The 20080-nt window shown below is 44.2% G+C and overlaps 1 protein-coding gene across 5 annotated transcripts in view; it reads right to left on the bottom strand.

Annotated features, from left to right (window-relative positions):
- mtus1a (microtubule associated tumor suppressor 1a) overlaps window positions 1–20080 on the bottom strand; it is a 55199-nt gene that overhangs the window by 24577 nt on the left and 10542 nt on the right. For 3 of the 5 annotated variants that reach the window (XM_023992196.2, XM_023992194.2, XM_023992195.2), the window contains exons 3-6: window positions 19302–19530; window positions 12969–13220; window positions 11432–11536; window positions 10647–10757 (exon numbers count right to left, since the gene is read on the bottom strand). In XM_023992196.2, coding sequence (XP_023847964.1) covers window positions 10647–10757; window positions 11432–11536; window positions 12969–13220; window positions 19302–19530 — 697 coding nt within the window. Of the gene's footprint in view, window positions 1–8904; window positions 9246–10646; window positions 10758–11431; window positions 11537–11883; window positions 12660–12968; window positions 13221–19301; window positions 19531–20080 lie in introns of those variants that run through there. The other 2 variants (XM_023992197.2, XM_023992198.2) reach the window with 2 other exon arrangements.

Below are 20080 nucleotides of genomic sequence, written 5' to 3' on the forward strand. Positions count from 1 at the left end.
AGCAGCAGAAAGATGATTCACAGAGCCATTATTTCCCAGAGAAAGAGAGATGCTCCACTACTCCAGCCCCACCACACAGTAAAACGGATCCCCCGAATGAGATTACATCTCCATCTCCTGATTCAATCTTCCTCCTGCTCTGCTCTCTGGATGGACGCAGTAGTCACCGGAGCCCGCTTATTTTAGCAGGGCCGTGCCAGTGGTTTTGATTTACATGAGCTTTATAAATATAACACCCCTCTGCACAATAACCGCATGGATCCAACTAATGAACAGAAGGCTGTTAGCCCTGCCATAGCTTATTAGAAGTTAATGGAGACTGACTAAAGATACAGGCTTGTTACTAAAAGTGTTGCCATGAGGTAAAAAATATTGCGGATGCGTTAGTTACAGTGTGTTTGAGAACTTATCGATATTGCACACCTGCGGCTGGCTGGCTAGCTGCAAGGCACTAGGTGCTGCTTGCCTCGTTCTGTTGGGAGAAAGTATGTAATGGGACAGTGAGGACAGGCTTAGACATAACAGGAATACCAGCTTTAATGAGGGAAAGATTGTACCAATGCCGTCTGGGGACACTTCGTCACATAACCCTGGGATTAGATTGAGGATTTAGGATGACAACCGTCCTCCCTAACTAAAACACAAGAACAAACAAATTTGATGGTGTGTTCTGTTTTTGAATGGGACTGGTGAGTATATGGAGTACTGTAGAGTTCTATCGATGACAAACTCCACTCAGAGAAATGTATCGTCTACATCCTACATACACTTATGCGTGATGCTTTAAACATGAATATCCCTTTACAGACATACTATATTTACCCATTAGCCCATAGATGAACATACAGGGGGAAAATACTCTGGTTAAATTTAGAGTGCCAAGAATGGCAGCATCCAACCACATCACAACAGTGAGTGTTTCATTTCAAAAGGACCCTGACGGTCAGGTTAGTCAGATCTACAGTAGTATGTATTAATGACCTTCTTCAGGAAAGGATGTTAGGATACGGCTTTCAACCCCCATCTTAACATCCATATATTTACATTGTCATTTAGCAGACTCTCTTACCCAGAGCGACTTACAGTAGTGAGTGCATACATTTTTCATACTGGTCCCCCGTGGGAATCATACCCACAAACCTGGCGTTGCAAGGGCCATGCTCTAGCAATGGAGCCACACGGAACCCCATATGAACAAACATCACAAACACTACCGGTCAAAAGGTTTAGAACACCTAGATTCAAGGGTTTTTATTTGTTTTTACTATATTCTACATTGTAGAATAATAGTGAAGGCATCAACACTATGAAATAACATATGGAATCATGTAGGAACTGAAAGAAAAGTGTTAAATCAAAATATATTTCATATTTGATTCTTCAAATACCCACCCTTTGCGTTGATGACTGCGTTGCACACACTTAGCATCCTCTCAACCAGCTTCAAGATGTAGTCACCTGGAATGCATTTCAATTAACAGGTGTGCCTTCTTAAAAAGCTAATTTGTGGAATTTCTTTTATTCTTAATGCGTTTGAGCCAATCAGTTTGTTGTGACAAGGTAGGGGTGGTATACAGAAGATAGGTCTGTTTGGTAAAAGAGCAAGTCCATATTATGGCAAGAACAGCTCAAATAAGCAAAGGGAAACGACAGTCCATCATTACTTTAAGACATGAAGGTCAGTCAATACGTAAAATGAAGTACTTTGAGAGTTTCTTCAAACGCAGTCGCAAAAACCATCAAGCGCTATGATGAAACTGGCTCTCATGAGGACCGCCACAGGAATGGAAGACCCAGAGTTACCTCTGCTGTAGAGGATAAGTTCATCAGAGTTACCAACCTCAGAAATTGCAGCCTAAATGTTTTTTTCAGAGTTCAAGTAACAGACACATCTCAACATCAACTGTTCAGAGGAGACTGTGTGAGTCAGGCCTTTATGGTTGAATTGCTGCAAAGAAACCACTACTAAAGGACACCAATAAGAAGAGACTTGCTTGGGCCAAGAAACACGAGCAAATGTGACATTAGACCGGTGGAAATTTGTCCTTTGGTCTGGAGTCCAAATTGGAGATTTTTGGTTAGTTTTGATGTTTTCACTATTATTCTACAATGTAGAAAATAATACAAATACATTTTAGGTGTTCTAAAACTGACCGGTGGTGTATGATATTCAGGTTCAACGGTAACACCAGAGGGTAATTTGTGTCTTCCAAATAGTTTTTTTATTCCCCCCCCCCCTAACGAGAGAGAAATAAGGGTTTAGACTCGAAACAACATTCCTTATCCAGGACACTTCCACAGTTGACTATCCAGGAAACAGGAAAAGGAGCGCGGTGTCTGCATTGATCGGAATGTTTTGTTTGTCTCGTCAATAAACAGATCAATGCAGACACAGTGCTCCTTTTTCTGTTTCCTGGATAGTCAACCGTTGAAGTGTCCTGGGGTAAGGAATGTTGTTTGGATTTTTTCCAAGTCCCTCAGTCAAACACCAGATTCACCTTTTTGTTCAGGCTAGGCTGAAGTGCGTTTGGGTACACATTCTTTCCAAGGTTTTAACTGCAAGTACAAGTTAATGGATCCAATACTGGAGTTGTTGTGTCAGAAATGTCCATGTTTTGTTTACCACTTCCTGATAATAGTATGTTGCTGACTGAAACAATTGCTAATAATTCTATTAATAAAATAAAGTAGAAAAGCACGCTATTGAGACTATAGTTACCATATAATAGCTCACATGTAAATGAAGTAGCATTCATAAATATGCCACATCTTGCACAAACATTTAGTCTAGACTGGAAGCCAGCTGTTGGCTTGACCAGAACCACGCTGGTTTTGAGGGGAGGGCTGTGTGGTATTGAGGGGAGGGCTATGTGGTATTGTAGGTGTGAGATGTTCTGTGTAGTCTGACGCCCTCTGCTGGTGATGTCAGAGGTCTCTGGACTGTGGGGATTCCTTATGCAATACTGCAGCAGCAGCCAAGACCTGCCCTGAGCCACACATACATGCAGCATAGCCCTGCCCACACACAATATGACAGGCAGGCATTGGAAATACTGCAGTAGATACTATTGAACACATTTTATGTAGGTCTCAATTCTGAGTAAACTGACATGTTGAATCATTATAATATGTATCAAGGAAAATATGTAAAGGTCATAGTTTCTAATCAGTTCACTAATTGAGATTGATAATTTCTTAAGCTTTCTTCAAAACAGTTTGACTGCCCTAATATAGCCACATATCCACTTGGGAGATTGGATCAGGAACTTTTATGATGTCATGGAATTTCATTCCCTCTTTAGGGAGTGAGTCCTGGGGTAAAAATTGACATTATGCAACAGATAACCAGTGTTTCAATAATTAATGTTAATCTCTTTTACCTGTATTACTTGAAGCAGTCCCAAGAGGCCATGCTCTCTAGTCTAGACAAAGCAGGGTTGTCACTAGTTACCACAGCCACAAAATAAAAATGGTCTATATTGTAAATATTCAAACATTTGCTTTTTGTTCTTAATTTAAGGTTAGGCATAAGGTTAGCAGTATGGTTAAGGTTCGGTTTAAAATTCAGATTTTATGAGAAATTCTAGAAATAGGCAGGATTTAGTGACAACCACAAAACAGGTGTTTGTTGCCATCCAACTAGTGTCTCCCATGGCACCTACAACTATGTTGATCAAGTGTCCAGATAAGGAGAGGATGACATAACATGGAAATTGTAACTCACTCTTTCTCCTAGCTCTGTAGCAATTCTGGTCCCACTCTGACACCATAGAGTGAGGGGTTTGCTGGTGCCACCAGGGGATGGCACGCCATAGCACAGTGCATGATGAGAGGCTGACCACAATAACATTATTGTACAGCTGTGGGGTGATGGAATAATACCAGTAAATGTGCTAAGTGAAACGCTATTGATTCTGAACAATCCCTTCTCCAAAAGGCACTTAAATTCAGAAACTAACTCAGGCCATGTTATTCAATAAAATGTTCAGTCTTTTAAATTAATAACTTGGTACTGACTGTTACAGGGTAAAACATTGAAATACAGGTAACTGCCCAAATAAAATAAACATCAACATAAGTGTTTTAATAGGGCATTGGACCACCATGAACCAGACCAGCTGCAATGCACCTTATGTTGATGTTTATTTTATCTGGGCAGTTACCTGTCCAAATAAAGATTCTACAAGAGTCTGGAACTCTATTGGAGGGATGAGACACCATACCTCCACAAGAAATTCCAGAATCACTCCAGAATCTCCCATAAGTGTTCAGTTGGGTTGATATCTGGTGACTGAGACGGCCATGGCAATATGCTTTACATTGTTTTCACGCTCATCAAACCATTGAGTGACCACTCATGCCCTGTGGATGGGGGAACTGTCATCCTACGGGGGCATAGCCATGGTTGCAAAAATAATGGTCAAAATACACAGCCCTGGGCCTCCCGGGTGGCGCAGTGGTCTAAGGCACTGCATCGCAGTGCTAGCTGTGCCACCAGAGACTCTGGGTTCGCATGGATCTCGACCTTCGCCTCTCCCAAGTCCGTACGGGAGTTGCAGCGATGAGACAAGACTAACTACTACTAATTGGATACTACGAAATTGGGGAGAAAAAGGGGGTAAAATGTATTTTTTTTTTTTTTTAAACAACAAATACACAGCATGATGGGATGTTAATTGCTTAATTAACTCCGGAACCACACCTGTATAGAAGCACCTCCTTTCAATATACTTTGTATCCTTCATTTACTCTACGACGCAGCAGAACACAGAATTAACCCAATTCCACGACACCAATTCAGCTCTGATATGTGCTGTTGACCAAGCCGGTGTGTTCTAGTCCTTCAGTGAGATCAGGTGTGGAGCATTCATTCTGCTGACATGTTGTTCAGGGGGTTAGAAAGCAGATTGAGTTTATTTTGCCATCTCTTTGTCAGGGGTCATGCAAGCACAGCTAATTCATTCTCCAGCTGTAATCTGTCATCTATTGAACTGAAAGAAAGTAATGACCCAGATTACATAGACCGTAGTGACATCTAGGTTAGAAAAGTAACCTTTAAATGGTTTCGCATCATGTCAGAGGGTTAAGTAGACTATTGTAGGGCTGCACAATTACTCACATTTTAAATCAGAATTGTAATATTGACATGTGCAATAAGCAGGGTCCCCCAGGGAAACACTGACCAACATTTTGGTTCCTACCCTGTCACAAAAATGTCTACTGTACCTGTCCTTTTCATTAGTTGACATGCCAAATGACACCAAACCATCGAATCGGAATACTTATTTTATTTACACTGAACAAAAATATAAAACGCAACATGAAAAGTGTTGTTCCTATGTTTCATGAGCTGAAATAAAAGATCCCAGAAGTGTTTCATATGCACAAAAAGCAAATTTCTCTTAAATGTTGCGCACACATTTGTTCACATCCCTGTTAGTGAGCAATTCAGGTCAAGGATGGTGAGGATGACGAGCTTCCCTGAGACGGTTTCTGACAGTTTGTGCAGAAATTCTTTGGTTGTGCAAACCCACAGTTTCATCAGCTGTCTGGGTGGCTGGTCTCAGATGATCCCACAGGTGAAGAAGACCGATGTGGAGGTCCTGGGCTGGTGTGGTTACACGTGGTCTGCGGTTGTGAGGTTGGTTGGACGTAGTGCCAAATTCTCTAAAACGATGTTGGATGCGGTTTATGGTAGAGAAATTTAACATTAAATTGTCAGGCAACAGCTCTGGTGGACATTCCTGCAGTCAATATGCCAACAACCCTAAGCACACAGCCAAGACAACGCAGGAGTGGATTTGAGACAAGTCTCTGAATGCCCTCGAGTGGCCCAGCCAGAGCCCGGACTTGAAGCCGATCGAACATCTCTGGAGAGATCTGAAAATAGCTGTGCAGCAACGCTCCCCATCCAACCTGACAGAGCTTGAGAGGATCTGCAGATATTGGGAGAAACTGCCCAAATACAGGTGTGCCACACTTGTAGCGTCATACCCAAGAAGACGCGAGGCTGAATTATTTTATATATAAAGATAAATAAATACATAGTGTTTGCTTTGTCATTATGGGATATTGTGTGTAGATTGAGGGGAAAAAAACATTACATTTTAGAATAAGGCTGTAACCTAACAAAATGTGGGGTCTGAATAATTTCCAAAGGCACTGCATATACAAAAGTATGTGGACACCCCTTCAAATTACTGGATTTGGCTATTTCACCAACACACGTTGTTGACAGGTGTATAAAAGTAAGCACACAGCCATGCAATCTCCATAGACAAACATTGGCTGTAGAATGGCCTTACTGAAGCGCTCAGTGACTTTGAACGTGACACCGTCATAGGATGCCACCTTTCCAACAAGTCAGTTTGTCATATTTCTGCCTGCTAGAGCTGCTGTTATTATGAAGTGGAAACATCTAGGAGCAACAATGGCTCAGCAGCGAAGAGGTAGGCTACACAAGCTCACAGAACGGGACCGCCGAGTGCTGAAGCATGCAGAGCGTAAAAATCGTCTGTCCTCGGTTGCGACACTCACTTCATGAAATGCGTTTCCATGGCCGAGCAGAAGCACACAAGCCTAAAATCCCCATGTGCAATGTGGCGGCTGGAGTGGTGTAAAGCTCACCGCCATTAGACTCTGGAGCAGTGGAAAAGTGTTCTCTGGAGTGATGAATCACGCGTCACCATCTGACAGACCAATGAATCTGGCTTTGGCCGATGCCAGGAGAACGCTACCTGCCCAAATGCATTGTGCCAACTGTAAAGTTTAGTGGAGGAGGAATAATGGTCTGAGGCTGTTTGTCATGGTTCGGACTAGGCCCCTTAGTTCCAGTGAAGGGAAATCTTAACACTACAGCATACAATGACATTCTAGATGATTCTGCACTTCCAACTTTATGGCAACAGTTTGGGAAGGCCCTTTCCTGTTTCAGCATAATGCCCCCGTGCACAAAGCGAGGTCCATAGAGAAATGGTTTGTCTAGATCGGTGTGGAAGAAGTTGACTGGCCTGCACAGAGCCCTGTCCTCCACCTCATCGAACACCTTTGGGATGAATTAGAACGCCAACTGCGAGCCAGGACTAACCACCCAACATCAGTGCCCGCAGTAATGTTCCAACATCTAGTGGAAAGCCTTCCCAGAAGAGTGGAGGCTGTTATAGCAGCAAAGGGGGTACCCACTCCATTTTAATGCCCATGATTTTGGAATGAGATGTTCAACAAGCAGGTGTCCACATATAGTACATGGCCAAAGGTGTCTGTGACCAACAGATGCATGTCTGTATTCCCAGTCATGTGAAATCCATAGATTATGTCCTACTGAATTGATTTCATTTGACTGATTTCCTTATGTAACTCAGTAAAATCTTTGTAATTGTTGCATTCATATTTTGGTTCAGTTTATATGATTCAAACAGTTCACCCAAGTGTTTTGATCTAAATTGCAAGTCAAATTGCAATATTTGGTTAAAAAAAATCGATTCGATTTGTCCATACTGTAAACCCTACTGCATTGTATCATCTAGGTAAGAGAAGTACTCTTTAATGGTTTCTCAGCATGTCAGAAGGTTCATGGTGTAAAGGTTAATAATCAGTCATGACTACCTTATAAGGGGATCACCTACAACGATCTACTCTTGTCCTTGTTCCAGCAGTTGCCATGCTGACCATGAATGTCACACAAAAACATGTGCCATCTTATCTCACATACATCCTGGGTCGCTCATCTTTTCAGTTCGCTGCAGCTAGCGACTGGAACGAGCTGCAACAAACACTCAAACTGGACAGTTTTATCTCTTCATTCAAAGACTCAATCATGGACACTCTTACTGACAGTTGTGGCTGCTTTGCCTGATGTATTGTTTTCTCTAACTTCTTGTCCTTTGTGCTGTTGACTGTGCCCAATAATGTATGTACCATGTTGTGCTCATGTGTTGCTGTCATGCTATGTTGTTGTCTTAGGTCTCCCTTTATGTAGTGTAGTCTCTCTTGTTGTGATGTAGGTTTTGTCCAATCTTTTTATTTATTTTTAATCCCAGCCCCCATCCCCGCAAGGAGGCCTTTTGCATTTTGGTAGGCTGTCATTGTAAATAAGAATTTGTTCATAACTGACTTGCCTAGTTAAATGTAATGTTTGAGGGAAACCTTATTTGGCTTGATTTGACCAAACAAATAGATGCATTTTAAAAATAATCTGATGAGAATTTTTTGTGGGATTTGTCCTCCGTCACAACATTCCCACAGCTCAACCTAGTAAGTGCTGCTGAAAATAACCCACATATCAGGCTGAAACTGGAGCAGTGGGTCTCCCAGCATGCAAGACGAAGAGTGCTCTCATGCGTACACTCACGACAAATACAACACAGAGCTATATTTTGGGAACCAACAATTGATTCCCATTCAAAACACAAATTTTCCCTAACCATACCGCCTAACCCTAATTTGAACCCTAAAATTGTATTTTTACAAGTGAGGACCGGTAAAATGTCCTTTGTTCTCTGAATATTAGTTTGTTTACTATTCTTGTCACGACTTACAGGACTCACAAGTATAATAAAACATGCACACACACACACACACAAATCCAACACCAAAAACATATTTCTGAAATCAACATGATTGTCAAGAGAAATCCCATTGAGTATTTTCATTTAAATAAAGTTAATAAAAAAAGCAATACAGACTATAAGAAACATGTATTCCTCTAAATGGATGCAGGTAGGTAGCATGAAAGATGAACCGCTCCTGGTAAACAAAAGCTAAAAATAGATTCACAAACAGCGCAGCTCTGTGTGAGTAGCACGAACGGCACCAACAGTGAGATTAGCCGGTGTAAAACAGAGGAGGCTACAGCAGCGTAAGCCGTAGCGGTTTCCTGTGTTGGCGGTGTGGTATTAAACAGACCTGTGTAGAACACGCCGGTGTTCTTCCTGCATCCTGACAGCTGCTGCAGGTTCCTGAGTAAACCCTTGGCCGCCAGCCGCACGTGGATGTTGACCAGTGAGAGTTTGGTAGACCATAACATCTCTCCAAACACCAAGGAAGGGATATACCCAACACTAACTACTGTACTTTAAATCCCCAAAGAATCCAGAGGTAGAAGATGGGAAATTGATGTGCACCACATGCCAAAGATGGTCTCAGGGTAGAGTGCCTCAGTCGACAGTAGCACTGAGACATGAAGAGAAAAAAACAGCAGCAGCAACCGTTACCATGTGAGAGCCCCTTCAGTCAGTTCACCATGGCAACAGGAACTCCTCCCACTCAGAATGAGGACCAGCAGCACATGCCCAGCTGGGGGAGAGGCCGGCGGGGGGGTGGGGGCCAGCAGGCTTTCAATAGCTCTGCCCTGGACAGATGTGACAGGCAGAGGCAGAGAAAGACATCCCTAATCCTGGAGTTCGAGCCAGCCTTCAGTTCAGACCATTCAGTGCTCAGACAAATATCTAGCAATAGAGCTCTAGAATCTCCCAGAGCTGGGCGATGCTGGCAGAGGAGAGGGGGAGGGGAGTGGAAGGGAACAAGGAGAGGGGGAGGAGTGAACAGTGGAGACTGGAGCAAATGGTGGCTCAATCTGGGCTACTACTCTCACTAATTCACCTCTCCCTCCCTTCTGCTCCCCTTCACACCAGCAGAGAGAGGAGAAGAGAAATGGCGGGAGGTGATGGATAGCTCATGGCAAGGTTGAGCCCGATGAGCTAAAAACAACCCTGCTCCCTTAGCCCTGCTCTCAAAGTTCAACAGCTCTCAACACTACTGTACGGGGGCTCTCAACACTACTGTACGGGGGCTCTCAACACTACTGTACGGGGGCTCTCAACACTACTGTACGGGGCTCTCAAACACTACTGTACGGGGGCTCTCAACACTACTGTACGGGGGCTCTCAACACTACTGTACGGGGGCTCTCAACACTACTGTATGGTATTTAGTAAATTCCATCATCTCATTTATAGTAGATGCTATGACAGGGGGGATAAACATCCCCAGTCACCAACTACATTACATTCTGGAGCTACAATTCATAACAAGAGGTCTGTTACTCCCCCTAGAAACAAAAAGGCCTACTGTCCAACATTCAGAAGTATTATGCAAATACTAAACAGCTTCAGCTGCCTCGAGTATAAAAAGTGTTTTTACATATTCTGACTGTTTTGGGCAATTGAAACCGTTTCAGTAGAACGTTATACATGTTATGCAGCCAAAGCATAGATGGCCACAAGCAAAACCACCTCCCACTAGCCACAAAGGACTATGGACATGAACACAACAGTTGTATGTTTGTCTGCCAGAGAAACAAAGGGCTTTTCCTGTTAAGAGGCCTCATTATGTGTAACTCTGAAAAGCTGTGGCCAATCTGCCGTAAAAGGTCCTAGTCCTCAAGGACTTTAGTCTAGAATAATGTAGTCAGAACGTAGAACCTCAAACCAGTGCAGTTTCACACATTCTGGAGGTCAAGCCGAACAGCTTTGGAATTCTCGCAAACAAACTGCCAATCAAACAAACTGCCAATCATATATGGATATGACCATTGACCACATAAAAACAGAATATCTACATCTCAGATGGGCTTATTGAGTTGGGAAGTTCAACTCTTTTACAACAGAAAGTGTCAACACTGTTGGTAACTAAAATAACCATCTCACCAGGTAATACAGCGGCAGGACGAAGAAGTCTTGATGAAGCAGTTCTTTTCATAGGACTGGCTCTGGACCTTGAGGGCAGCCGACTGGTCGACTCTGTAGTTTTGCATCCTGCTGTGAATAATAAAATGTTCAGATGAGGCTCGGGGTTTGAGTGGATCTGAACCATCACACACACAACTAAGACACAGTGCCCTGGCTATGAAGGGACTGAGAAGTGCTGCGTCAAAGCTAGTTCTGCCTGCTGAAGGACATTTAAAAGGCTGACGCCTCAAACATAGAGGACAGGGGCTACTGATAGGAACTTAGCTAAACACATTTAAAAGGTGTTTGAGCAGTACACATATTATCAGGCACCTGGACAAGATACATGTTCAATCTAATAAACCTGTGCATAAATTTGTTTTAACAGTGTCCATCAGCACCCTGTTGACGCATCTTAACAAAAGCTTCAAGTCCGCATTTTGGTTCACTAATCTATTTCCTAATCACCCAAATTTCGCTTCCCAGGCATTTGATAGCAGATGTTGTGAATCTAGAGGCTCCATCTAATTTGCGCTGCATTATGGGATTTTAGGTGATACACAAAACAGACTAACAACTAATCTGATTAGAATTTGGGAGATTGAGGGATTTAGAAAAATACAAACTGAGGAGAACAAAAACAATTTAACATCAGGAAGGAAATAAAACTAAATCTTGGGGGAAAACAGCCAATAGAAGAGTTGTTCGTCACTCGTTGGTTTTGTGGATAACTACAGTATGTCTGTATGAGAATCCCATCTCACCAGGTCCTATGTTACTCCCTGGGTGTGAGAGGAGTCTAGCTTTTAACACTGTGGTCTTGCATGAGGCTGGTCTTTCCACAGACACCTGGGCTGCTCCTGCAGAAACTGTAGGGCAGATAACACAGTCAAATAGTTAAGACACACTTCCTCAGTATTCAGACACTCGACATCTAAACTTGATGTGATTTACCGTCTTAGGAATGGAACATTTAAATGTAATTTCTATCATTTACAAATGTAGGAGGGAGCTTGGTACCATACTTCAGAATTCTATAAAACAGCTCCACCTTATTTGCAGCAACAGAAGAGTACAGAGTGTACTAAAGAGATGGGCCATGGACTGAGAATGGATAGTTGCCTTAAAATGAAATAATTTAATATAATTATTCCAGGGCTCTAGAAAACAAAGCCAATGCAGACAGACAATCAATTCTAAATCTCGTCTGACTTACTCTTCCATAGCCGTATTCTAGTCTTCCCGTTAAAAGCAGCTAACAAAGGGATGATACAGAAGCGATAGGATCCAATGAGCAGACATGTCAGCAGAGTGAGGTCACAGTGGGAGCCTGCAGCACTGCCTTGTGGGATCAATGAGGAATTGTTGAAAACCTGAGTAGAAAATTCAGTCCAAGTGCAGCTCCGCAGTCCCCCGTAACCAGACATTGGGAAGATGGAAAGATCGGAAACACAAAACCAGAAAGCAACAGAAATGTCTAAATATTCCTCCGTGGTATTTCTGTGGTGTGCGCTCTTCCCCCTTTAGGCATCACTGTGACTGAACTACAGTGGAACAGACCCAGTCTCCTAGACAACCATGTGTGGGGGACCCCAGTCTGGAAAACAAATCTGCTTAGCCAATCAGGTTGCAGTATGCTGAAGATGCTGAAAGGGAAAAGGCCCATTGTCTAACAGGGCTAGCTCCCTCTCCCTCCCACTGTACAGCTCAACAGTCAGAGATTCCAAGGAATGCTTGTTAAGACACAATCAATGTTCTTATTAGAACCATGCACAGTTGAACCATACAAGATGGGAATGTTGCCAATTTATTTCATTCACTTGACTGTGTAGGATTCATTCTCCTTACAGACTAGCGAAAAATGATATATTATTCTGAGACACTGCTGAACCTACTGAGGCTTATTATAGACTTTCCTTTGCAGTATGTGATTTAATGTAGAAACAGAACACAGGAACAATCACAAGATGAAAAATATGGGTCTCCAGCAGGCTGATGTGAAGGCTTTTAGCACAGCCCAGTCAGTAGCCTCTTAATGTGGGTCACCATGTACAGTCCACTGCTCACCCGCCTCGCCCCACCCTTCCCTGTAACCACATGTGTCTTTAGAAATCAACCTGACAGAACCAGACGGACCCTGGAGAACAACAACCTTGATAAAGACTCTTTCCCAGATTCTTGCTGTGAACAAGAATGTGTTCAGTCAATTGACCTCGTAAAATAAGGCTTTAAAAATAGTTATTTTTATTCAACTAGAACAAAACAATATCAGAGTATGATTTCCCTAGTTGAGCTTCTCACCTTGTGCATTTCCTGTGCTGCCACTGTGCTCATTGTGTACACTGGCCTTGGAAGGGATGCTCTTGGAGACACCCTGGGACTTGTAGGGCAGTCTGGAGGAGGAGGCAGCAGTAGAGGGCTGGCTGGAGCCCACAGCCAGGGTGTGACCAGAGGCCTGGGGGAGTCTGGAACCAGTCACTGGGGGCTTAGTGCTGCCGTTGGCTGAGGAGGTTCCAACAGGCAGTCCCTCTGTTGTCTGGGACCTCTGATGACCTATATGACAGATATCAGCATTGAGACACAGAAATCAGAGGCAGAAGTGTAAATAAAGAAATCCTGCAGAGTGTAACCACATATTCTGCTCCAACATGTTTTCATAAGGCTGCACCACAATACACAAACAACATTTCAACTGAACTCAAAGTGCCCCAGTCCTTGTGTTCAGTAGTCCATCTGGTAACTGGTCAGAGATCAGCTGTTATGAGCCATGGTCAAGGCAAATGGTGAGCTGACTTTTGTTCATGCCAGATCAGAGCACTGGTGGAAATATAATAATTGCCCTAAGCAGGTTGTATAGCAGACAGACAGGCTTGGCCTAGCTCCACATCAGGCCTGTTACACCACCCAATACCCCTCTGATGGAGTTACATAAGCAGGTTACATGAATGACAGGTGTCAAATAAGAGCACAAACATAAGAGACAAATTGTGTGGCACCTATCCTCATGGTTACTCATTTTTCTGCACCTTTACCATAAACAGCACCAGGAGTCCCTTTACCACATACAGAGCAGAGCCTGAAACACCACTACAGATCTACTAGGCTCCTGTAAGGGAGTTGGTTTCACAGACATTGTGTTCTGTGGCTTTCACAGCAGCGCTGAGCTTTAAAAAGCTCCCTTTCCTTCCTCTGCTTGTTCTAGTAGCACAGCTGGCTTCCCATCAGAGGGAGAATCCCACCTCTCTCCTCTTACCCTGGGACTGTCTCTACCCTCTCCCTTCATGCTGCTCATAGGAGCGGTAGAGTGATGGGGGTGGGGTGTTTATCTCTGGGTCCTGAGCTGAGCAGGGGAGCTACGTGACATCTGTATCCATGTTATTCCTGTGGGGTCAAGGCACAAGCACTCTTGACACAAAAGGAAAGGTTGCCCTCTCATGGTGAGATTGTGCACTGCAACCTGGCTGACTACCACTGAAGCATGACCATTTAGAGGAGTCTGTTGAAGATTGAACAAGGCCCTTTACTGTTGCAGTAAAGTCAGCCACTGTATCATAGGAAAAAAAAGTATTATTTACCTCAAATCTGAAAATCCACAATAGAAGCTAGCCAGAAGCTAACCTGAAGCTAGCCAGTTTACTGGCTAACATTAGTATTTCAGCTAATCACGGTGTGTGGTCATCAGCTATTCCTTTAGCTCGTTAATCTATCGCCACTTTTGTACAACGCGACTCAGACCAGAACATACCGGACCCGTTTTTCTCCATATCTCCGGATTTCAACCGCAAGCTCTGGACATTTACACCTTGATTTCGCAGCTAGCTAGCTGCTACCCGTGTGTCTATTGGCTTACGTCGATCGCCGGAGAAAACATCAATTATTCCGGAGCTAGCCAGCTGAAGAGTTCCATCAGCCACTCCTGGGCTACAATCACCTATCCGGACCCGTTTTACTGCCAATGCGGAGCCCCACCGGGCCTTCACGACTGACTACCAACGTTATCTGCCCGAGGGAGTTATCCAACTGGACGCTGAACGCTCATCTGGGGCCCGCTAATCGTTAGCTGTCTTATCGGCTGCTATCTAAATAAGTCTATCGGACAATTTTTTTCTTGGGTCACTATAACTATATCTATTTTGCCAATTGGATTGATCCCCTCTACCACACGGAACCCCACTAATCTACCTACGGAAACGCACAAGGCGGCTAAAAACAGACCTCCATCCTATGCTAGCTTGCTACCGATAGCCCGGCTAGCTGTCTGAATCACCGTGACCCCAACCAACCTCTACTCACTGGACCCTTACGATCACTTGACTAAACATGCCTCTCCTTAATGTCAATATGCCTTGTCCATTGCTGTTCTGGTTAGTGTTTATTGGCTTATTTCACTGTAGAGCCTCTAGCCCTGCTCACTATACCTTATCGAACCTTTCAGTTCCACCACCCACATATGCGATGACATCACCTGGTTTCAATGATGTTTCTAGAGACAATATCTCTCTCATCATCACTCAATACCCTAGGTTTACCTCCACTGTATTCACATCCTACCATACCTTTGTCTGTACATTATTCCTTGAAGCTATTTTATCGCCCCCAGAAACTTCCTTTTACTCTGTTCTAGACGTTCTAGACCAATTCTCATAGCTTTTAGCCATACCCTTATCCTACTCCTCCTCTGTTCCTCCGGTGATGTAGAGGTGAATCCAGGCCCTGCAGTGCCTAGCTCCACTCCTATTCCCCAGACGCTTTCTTTTGATGACTTCTGTAACCGTAATAGCCTTGGTTTCATGCATGTTAACATTAGAAGCCTCCTCCCTAAGTTTGTTTTATTCACTGCTTTAGCACACTCTGCCAACCCGGATGTTTTAGCCGTGTCTGAATCCTGGCTTAGGAAGACCACCAAAAATTCTGACATTTTCATCCCTAACTACAACATTTTCAGACAAGATAGAACGGCCAAAGGGGGCGGTGTTGCAATCTACTGCAAAGATAGTAGGACAGAACTCTGCAGGCTATCCAGGTCTGTACCCAAACAATTTGAACTTCTACTTTTAAAAATCCACCTCTCTAAAAACAAGTCTCACCGTTGCAGCCTGCTATAGACCACCCTCTGCCCCCAGCTGTGCTCTGGACACCATATGTGAACTGATTGCCCCCATCTATCTTCAGAGCTCGTGCTGCTAGGCGACCTAAACTGGAACATGCTTAACACCCCAGCCATCCTACAATCTAAGCTTGATGCCCTCAATCTCACACAAATTATCAATGAACCTACCAGGTACCACCCCAAAGCCGTAAACACGGGCACCCTCATAGATATCATCCTAACCAACTTGCCCTCTAAATACACCTCTGCTGTTTTCAACCAAGATCTCAGCGATCACTGCCTCATTGCCTGCATCCGTAATGGGTCAGCGGTCAAACGACCTCCACTCATCACTGTCAAACGCTCCCTGAAACACTTCAGCGAGCAGGCCTTTCTAATCGACCTGGCTGGGGTATCCTAGAAGGATATTGATCTCATCCCGTCAGTAGAGGATGCCTGTTTTTTTTTTTTTTTATGCCTTCCTCACCATCTTAAATAAGCATGCCCCATTCAAGAAATRTAGAACCAGGAACAGATATAGCCCTTGGTTCTCTCCAGACCTGACTGCCCTTAACCAACACAAGAACATCCTATGGCGTTCTGCATTAGCATCGAACAGCCCCCGTGATATGCAACTTTTCAGGGAAGCTAGAAACCAATATACACAGGCAGTTAGAAAAGCCAAGGCTAGCTTTGTCAAGCAGAAATTTGCTTCCTGCAACACAAACCCAAAAAAGTTCTGGGACACTGTAAAGTCCATGGAGAATAAGAACATCTCCTCCCAGCTGCCCACTGCACTGTCAACACCGACAACACTGTCAACACCGACAAATCCACTATAATTGAGAATTTCAATACGCAATTTTCTACGGCTGGCCATGCTTTCCACCTGGCTACCCCGGTCAACAGCACTGCACCCCCCACAGCTACTCGCCCAAGCCTTCCCCATTTCTCCTTCTCCCAAATCCAGTCAGCTGATGTTCTGAAAGAGCTGCAAAATCTGGACCCCTACAAATCAGCCGGGCTAGATAATCTGGGCCCTTTCTTTCTAAAATTATCTGCTTAAATTGTTGCCACCCCTATTACTAGCCTGTTCAACCTCTCTTTCGTGTCGTCTGAGATTCCCAAAGATTGGAAAGCAGCTGCGGTCATCCCCCTCTTCAAAGGGGGGAACACTCTTGACACAAACTGCTACAGACCTATATCTATCCTACCCTGCCTTTCTAAGGTCTTCGAAAGCCAAGTCAACAAACAGATTACCGACCATTTCGAATCCCACCATACCTTCTCCGCTATGCAATCTGGTTTCAGAGCTGGTCATGGGTGCACCTCAGCCACCCTCAAGGTCCTAAACGATATCTTAACCGCCATCGATAAGAAACAATACTGTGCAGCCGTATTCATTGACCTGGCCAAGGCTTTCGACTGTCAATCACCACATCCTCATCGGCAGACTCGACAGCCTTGGTTTCTCAAATGATTGCTTCGCCTGGTTCACCAACTAATTATCCGATAGAGTTCAGTGTGTCAAATCGGAGGGTCTGTTGTCCGGGCCTCTGGTAGTCTCTATGGGGGTGCCACAGGGTTCAATTCTTGGACCGACTCTCTTCTCTGTATACATCAATGATGTCGCTCTTGCTGCTGGTGATTCTCTGATCCACCTCTATGCAGACGACACCATTCTGTATACTTCTGGCCCTTCTTTGGACACTGTGTTAACAACCCTCCAGYCGAGCTTCAATGCCATACAACTCTCCTTCCGTGGCCTCCAATTGCTCTTAAATACAAGTAAAACTAAATGCATGCTCTTCAACCGATCGCTGCCTGCACCTGCCCGCCTYTCCAACATCACTACTCTGGACGGRTCTGACTTAGAATATGTGGACAACTACAAATACCTAGGTGTCTGGTTAGACTGTAAACTCTCCTTCCAGACTCACATCAAACATCTCCAATCCAAAGTTAAATCTAGAATTGGCTTCCTATTCTTGCAACAAAGCATCCTTCACTCACGCTGCCAAACATACCCTTGTAAAACTGACCATCCTACCAATTCTCGACTTCGGTGATGTCATTTACAAAATAGCCTCCAATACCCTACTCAATAAATTGGATGCAGTCTATCACAGTGCCATCCGTTTTGTCKCCAAAGCCCCATATACTACCCACCACTGCGACCTGTACYCTCTCGTTGGCTGGCCCTCGCTTCATACTCGTCGCCAAACCCACTGGCTCCAGGTCATCTACAAGACCCTGCTAGGTAAAGTCCCCCCTTATCTCAGCTCGCTGGTCACCATAGCAGCACCRACCTGTAGCACGCGCTCCAGCAGTTATATCTCTCTGGTCACCCCCAAAACCAATTCTTCCTTTGGCCGCCTCTCCTTCCAGTTCTCTGCTGCCAATGACTGGAACGAACTACAAAAATCTCTGAAACTGGAAACACTTATCTCCCTCACTAGCTTTAAACACCAGCTGTCAGAGCAGCTCATAGATTACTGCACCTGTACATAGCCCATCTATAATTTAGCCCAAACAACTACCTCTTTCCCTACTGTATTTATTTTGCTCCTTTGCACCTCATTATTTCTATCTCTACTTTGCACATTTTCCACTGCAAATCAACCATTCCAGTGTTTTACTTGCTATATTGTATTTACTTCGCCACCATGGCCTTTTTTTTGCCTTTTACCTCCATTATCTCACCTCACTTGCTCACATTGTATATAGACTTATTTTTCTACTGTATTATTGACTGTATGTTTGTTTTTACTCCATGTGTAACTCTGTGTTGTTGTATGTGTCGAACTGCTTTGCTTTATCTTGGCCCGGTCGCAATTGTAAATGAGAACGTGTTCTCAACTTGCCTACCTGGTTAAATAAAGGTGAAATAAAAAAAATAATGAGGGTATTTAGAATCCATTTCCCTCCTAAACTGAAGGACAGGTAGCGATGCTAGGGTGGACGTGATGGGCAATGAGACCGATGAGTACATGATGTAAGGGCTACTAGGATGACACTTTTGAATCAGATGTATCACTAGTGAAACTCTGATCACTTAAAACGCATAATGGAATCATCTGTATGAGCGGAGTCCATACAACAGAAACACTGAGCAGCTGCAGAATATTAGACTTCTAGGGTAAAGTATCAGTTACATAAACCACCACGCAAATCCACAACACTATTCAGCATGTCAGTCCACTGGTGCTTATACACACTGCTAGACATACAGACCTGACTAAACGATAACAGGATAGCTCACTGTTTACATTACAGAGGAAATGCCTAGGAAATCATTAGACCGGTGCTTATTCAAAGGCAGACAGTCTGGATTATAAAAAAAGGTATTCACTCTGTACCGCAGCCAATGTTTACACTATCCCCTGGGTGAGATTTGTCACTTTTACTCTGTGTGAGAGAGATCAAAGCACTACCGCAAAAGCTCAGTGTCAATCTAGTCTTACAGAACTCTCACAGAGCAGCAAAGGTTTTACACATTGTATTCTAACATGAACCTAACTCTGTCTGTTGGAGAATGCTCTTACCTGCTGTGGTGCTCTGTTTGGCCCGTGGCGAACACATCCCGCCGGAGGTACTGCTGCAGACATCTCTTCCCTGCCTCTGCCTAGATACTGGAGGGAGAGCCTGAGGGGCTGAGGCTGGGGCTCCTCTGGCTCTGTTGAGGGATGGCCGTGCTCCAAATCTACTCTTAATCCTGTCACAGGCAGCTCCTACTGCTGCCGTTGCTCCCACCGCAGTCTTAGAGGAGGCCGTCTGCAACAAGAGCAACCCGTCACTCCCAGAGTCCCACTCAACAGGCCCAGACAGCGTTCCCGCTCCTCACACAATCTAGTACACCTTGGGGACATAAACAGAGAGACCCAACTCACTGGGAACTAATACAAACACGTCGCAGGCAACAGAACCAAGCTGCTAGTGTAGTTTACCCCCTGGGATTCAGGCCAGTCCCGGCCACCTCTCTCGCTCCCCGTTTTCCCCTCCTCTAAAAACACTCACCGAGCACATGGCGTGTGTTTCCTAGACTCGAGCTGAGCAGCAGTATTGCCTCTTCTCTCCGAGGGATAATTAAAACAGAGATTTAAAGTACTAGATTTCCATGTAAAAAGCCTGCCTTTTTAGATGAAAACTCCTCATAATGAGGCCTTGGAAAACCTGGACGTCTGTGGTCTACTTAATAATATCCCAGATCTGCATAATGAAGAAAAACAATCACTTTCAAAACGATCACATGGACCTTTACAAGTCCCATTCATCTACAATGTAGGAAGATTAAACAAAGCAGTGGATTATATTCTGCGGCTAT

The sequence above is a fragment of the Salvelinus sp. IW2-2015 genome, linkage group LG8 (genome assembly GCF_002910315.2).
Source record: "Salvelinus sp. IW2-2015 linkage group LG8, ASM291031v2, whole genome shotgun sequence".
Taxonomy (NCBI): Eukaryota; Metazoa; Chordata; class Actinopteri; order Salmoniformes; family Salmonidae; genus Salvelinus; species Salvelinus sp. IW2-2015.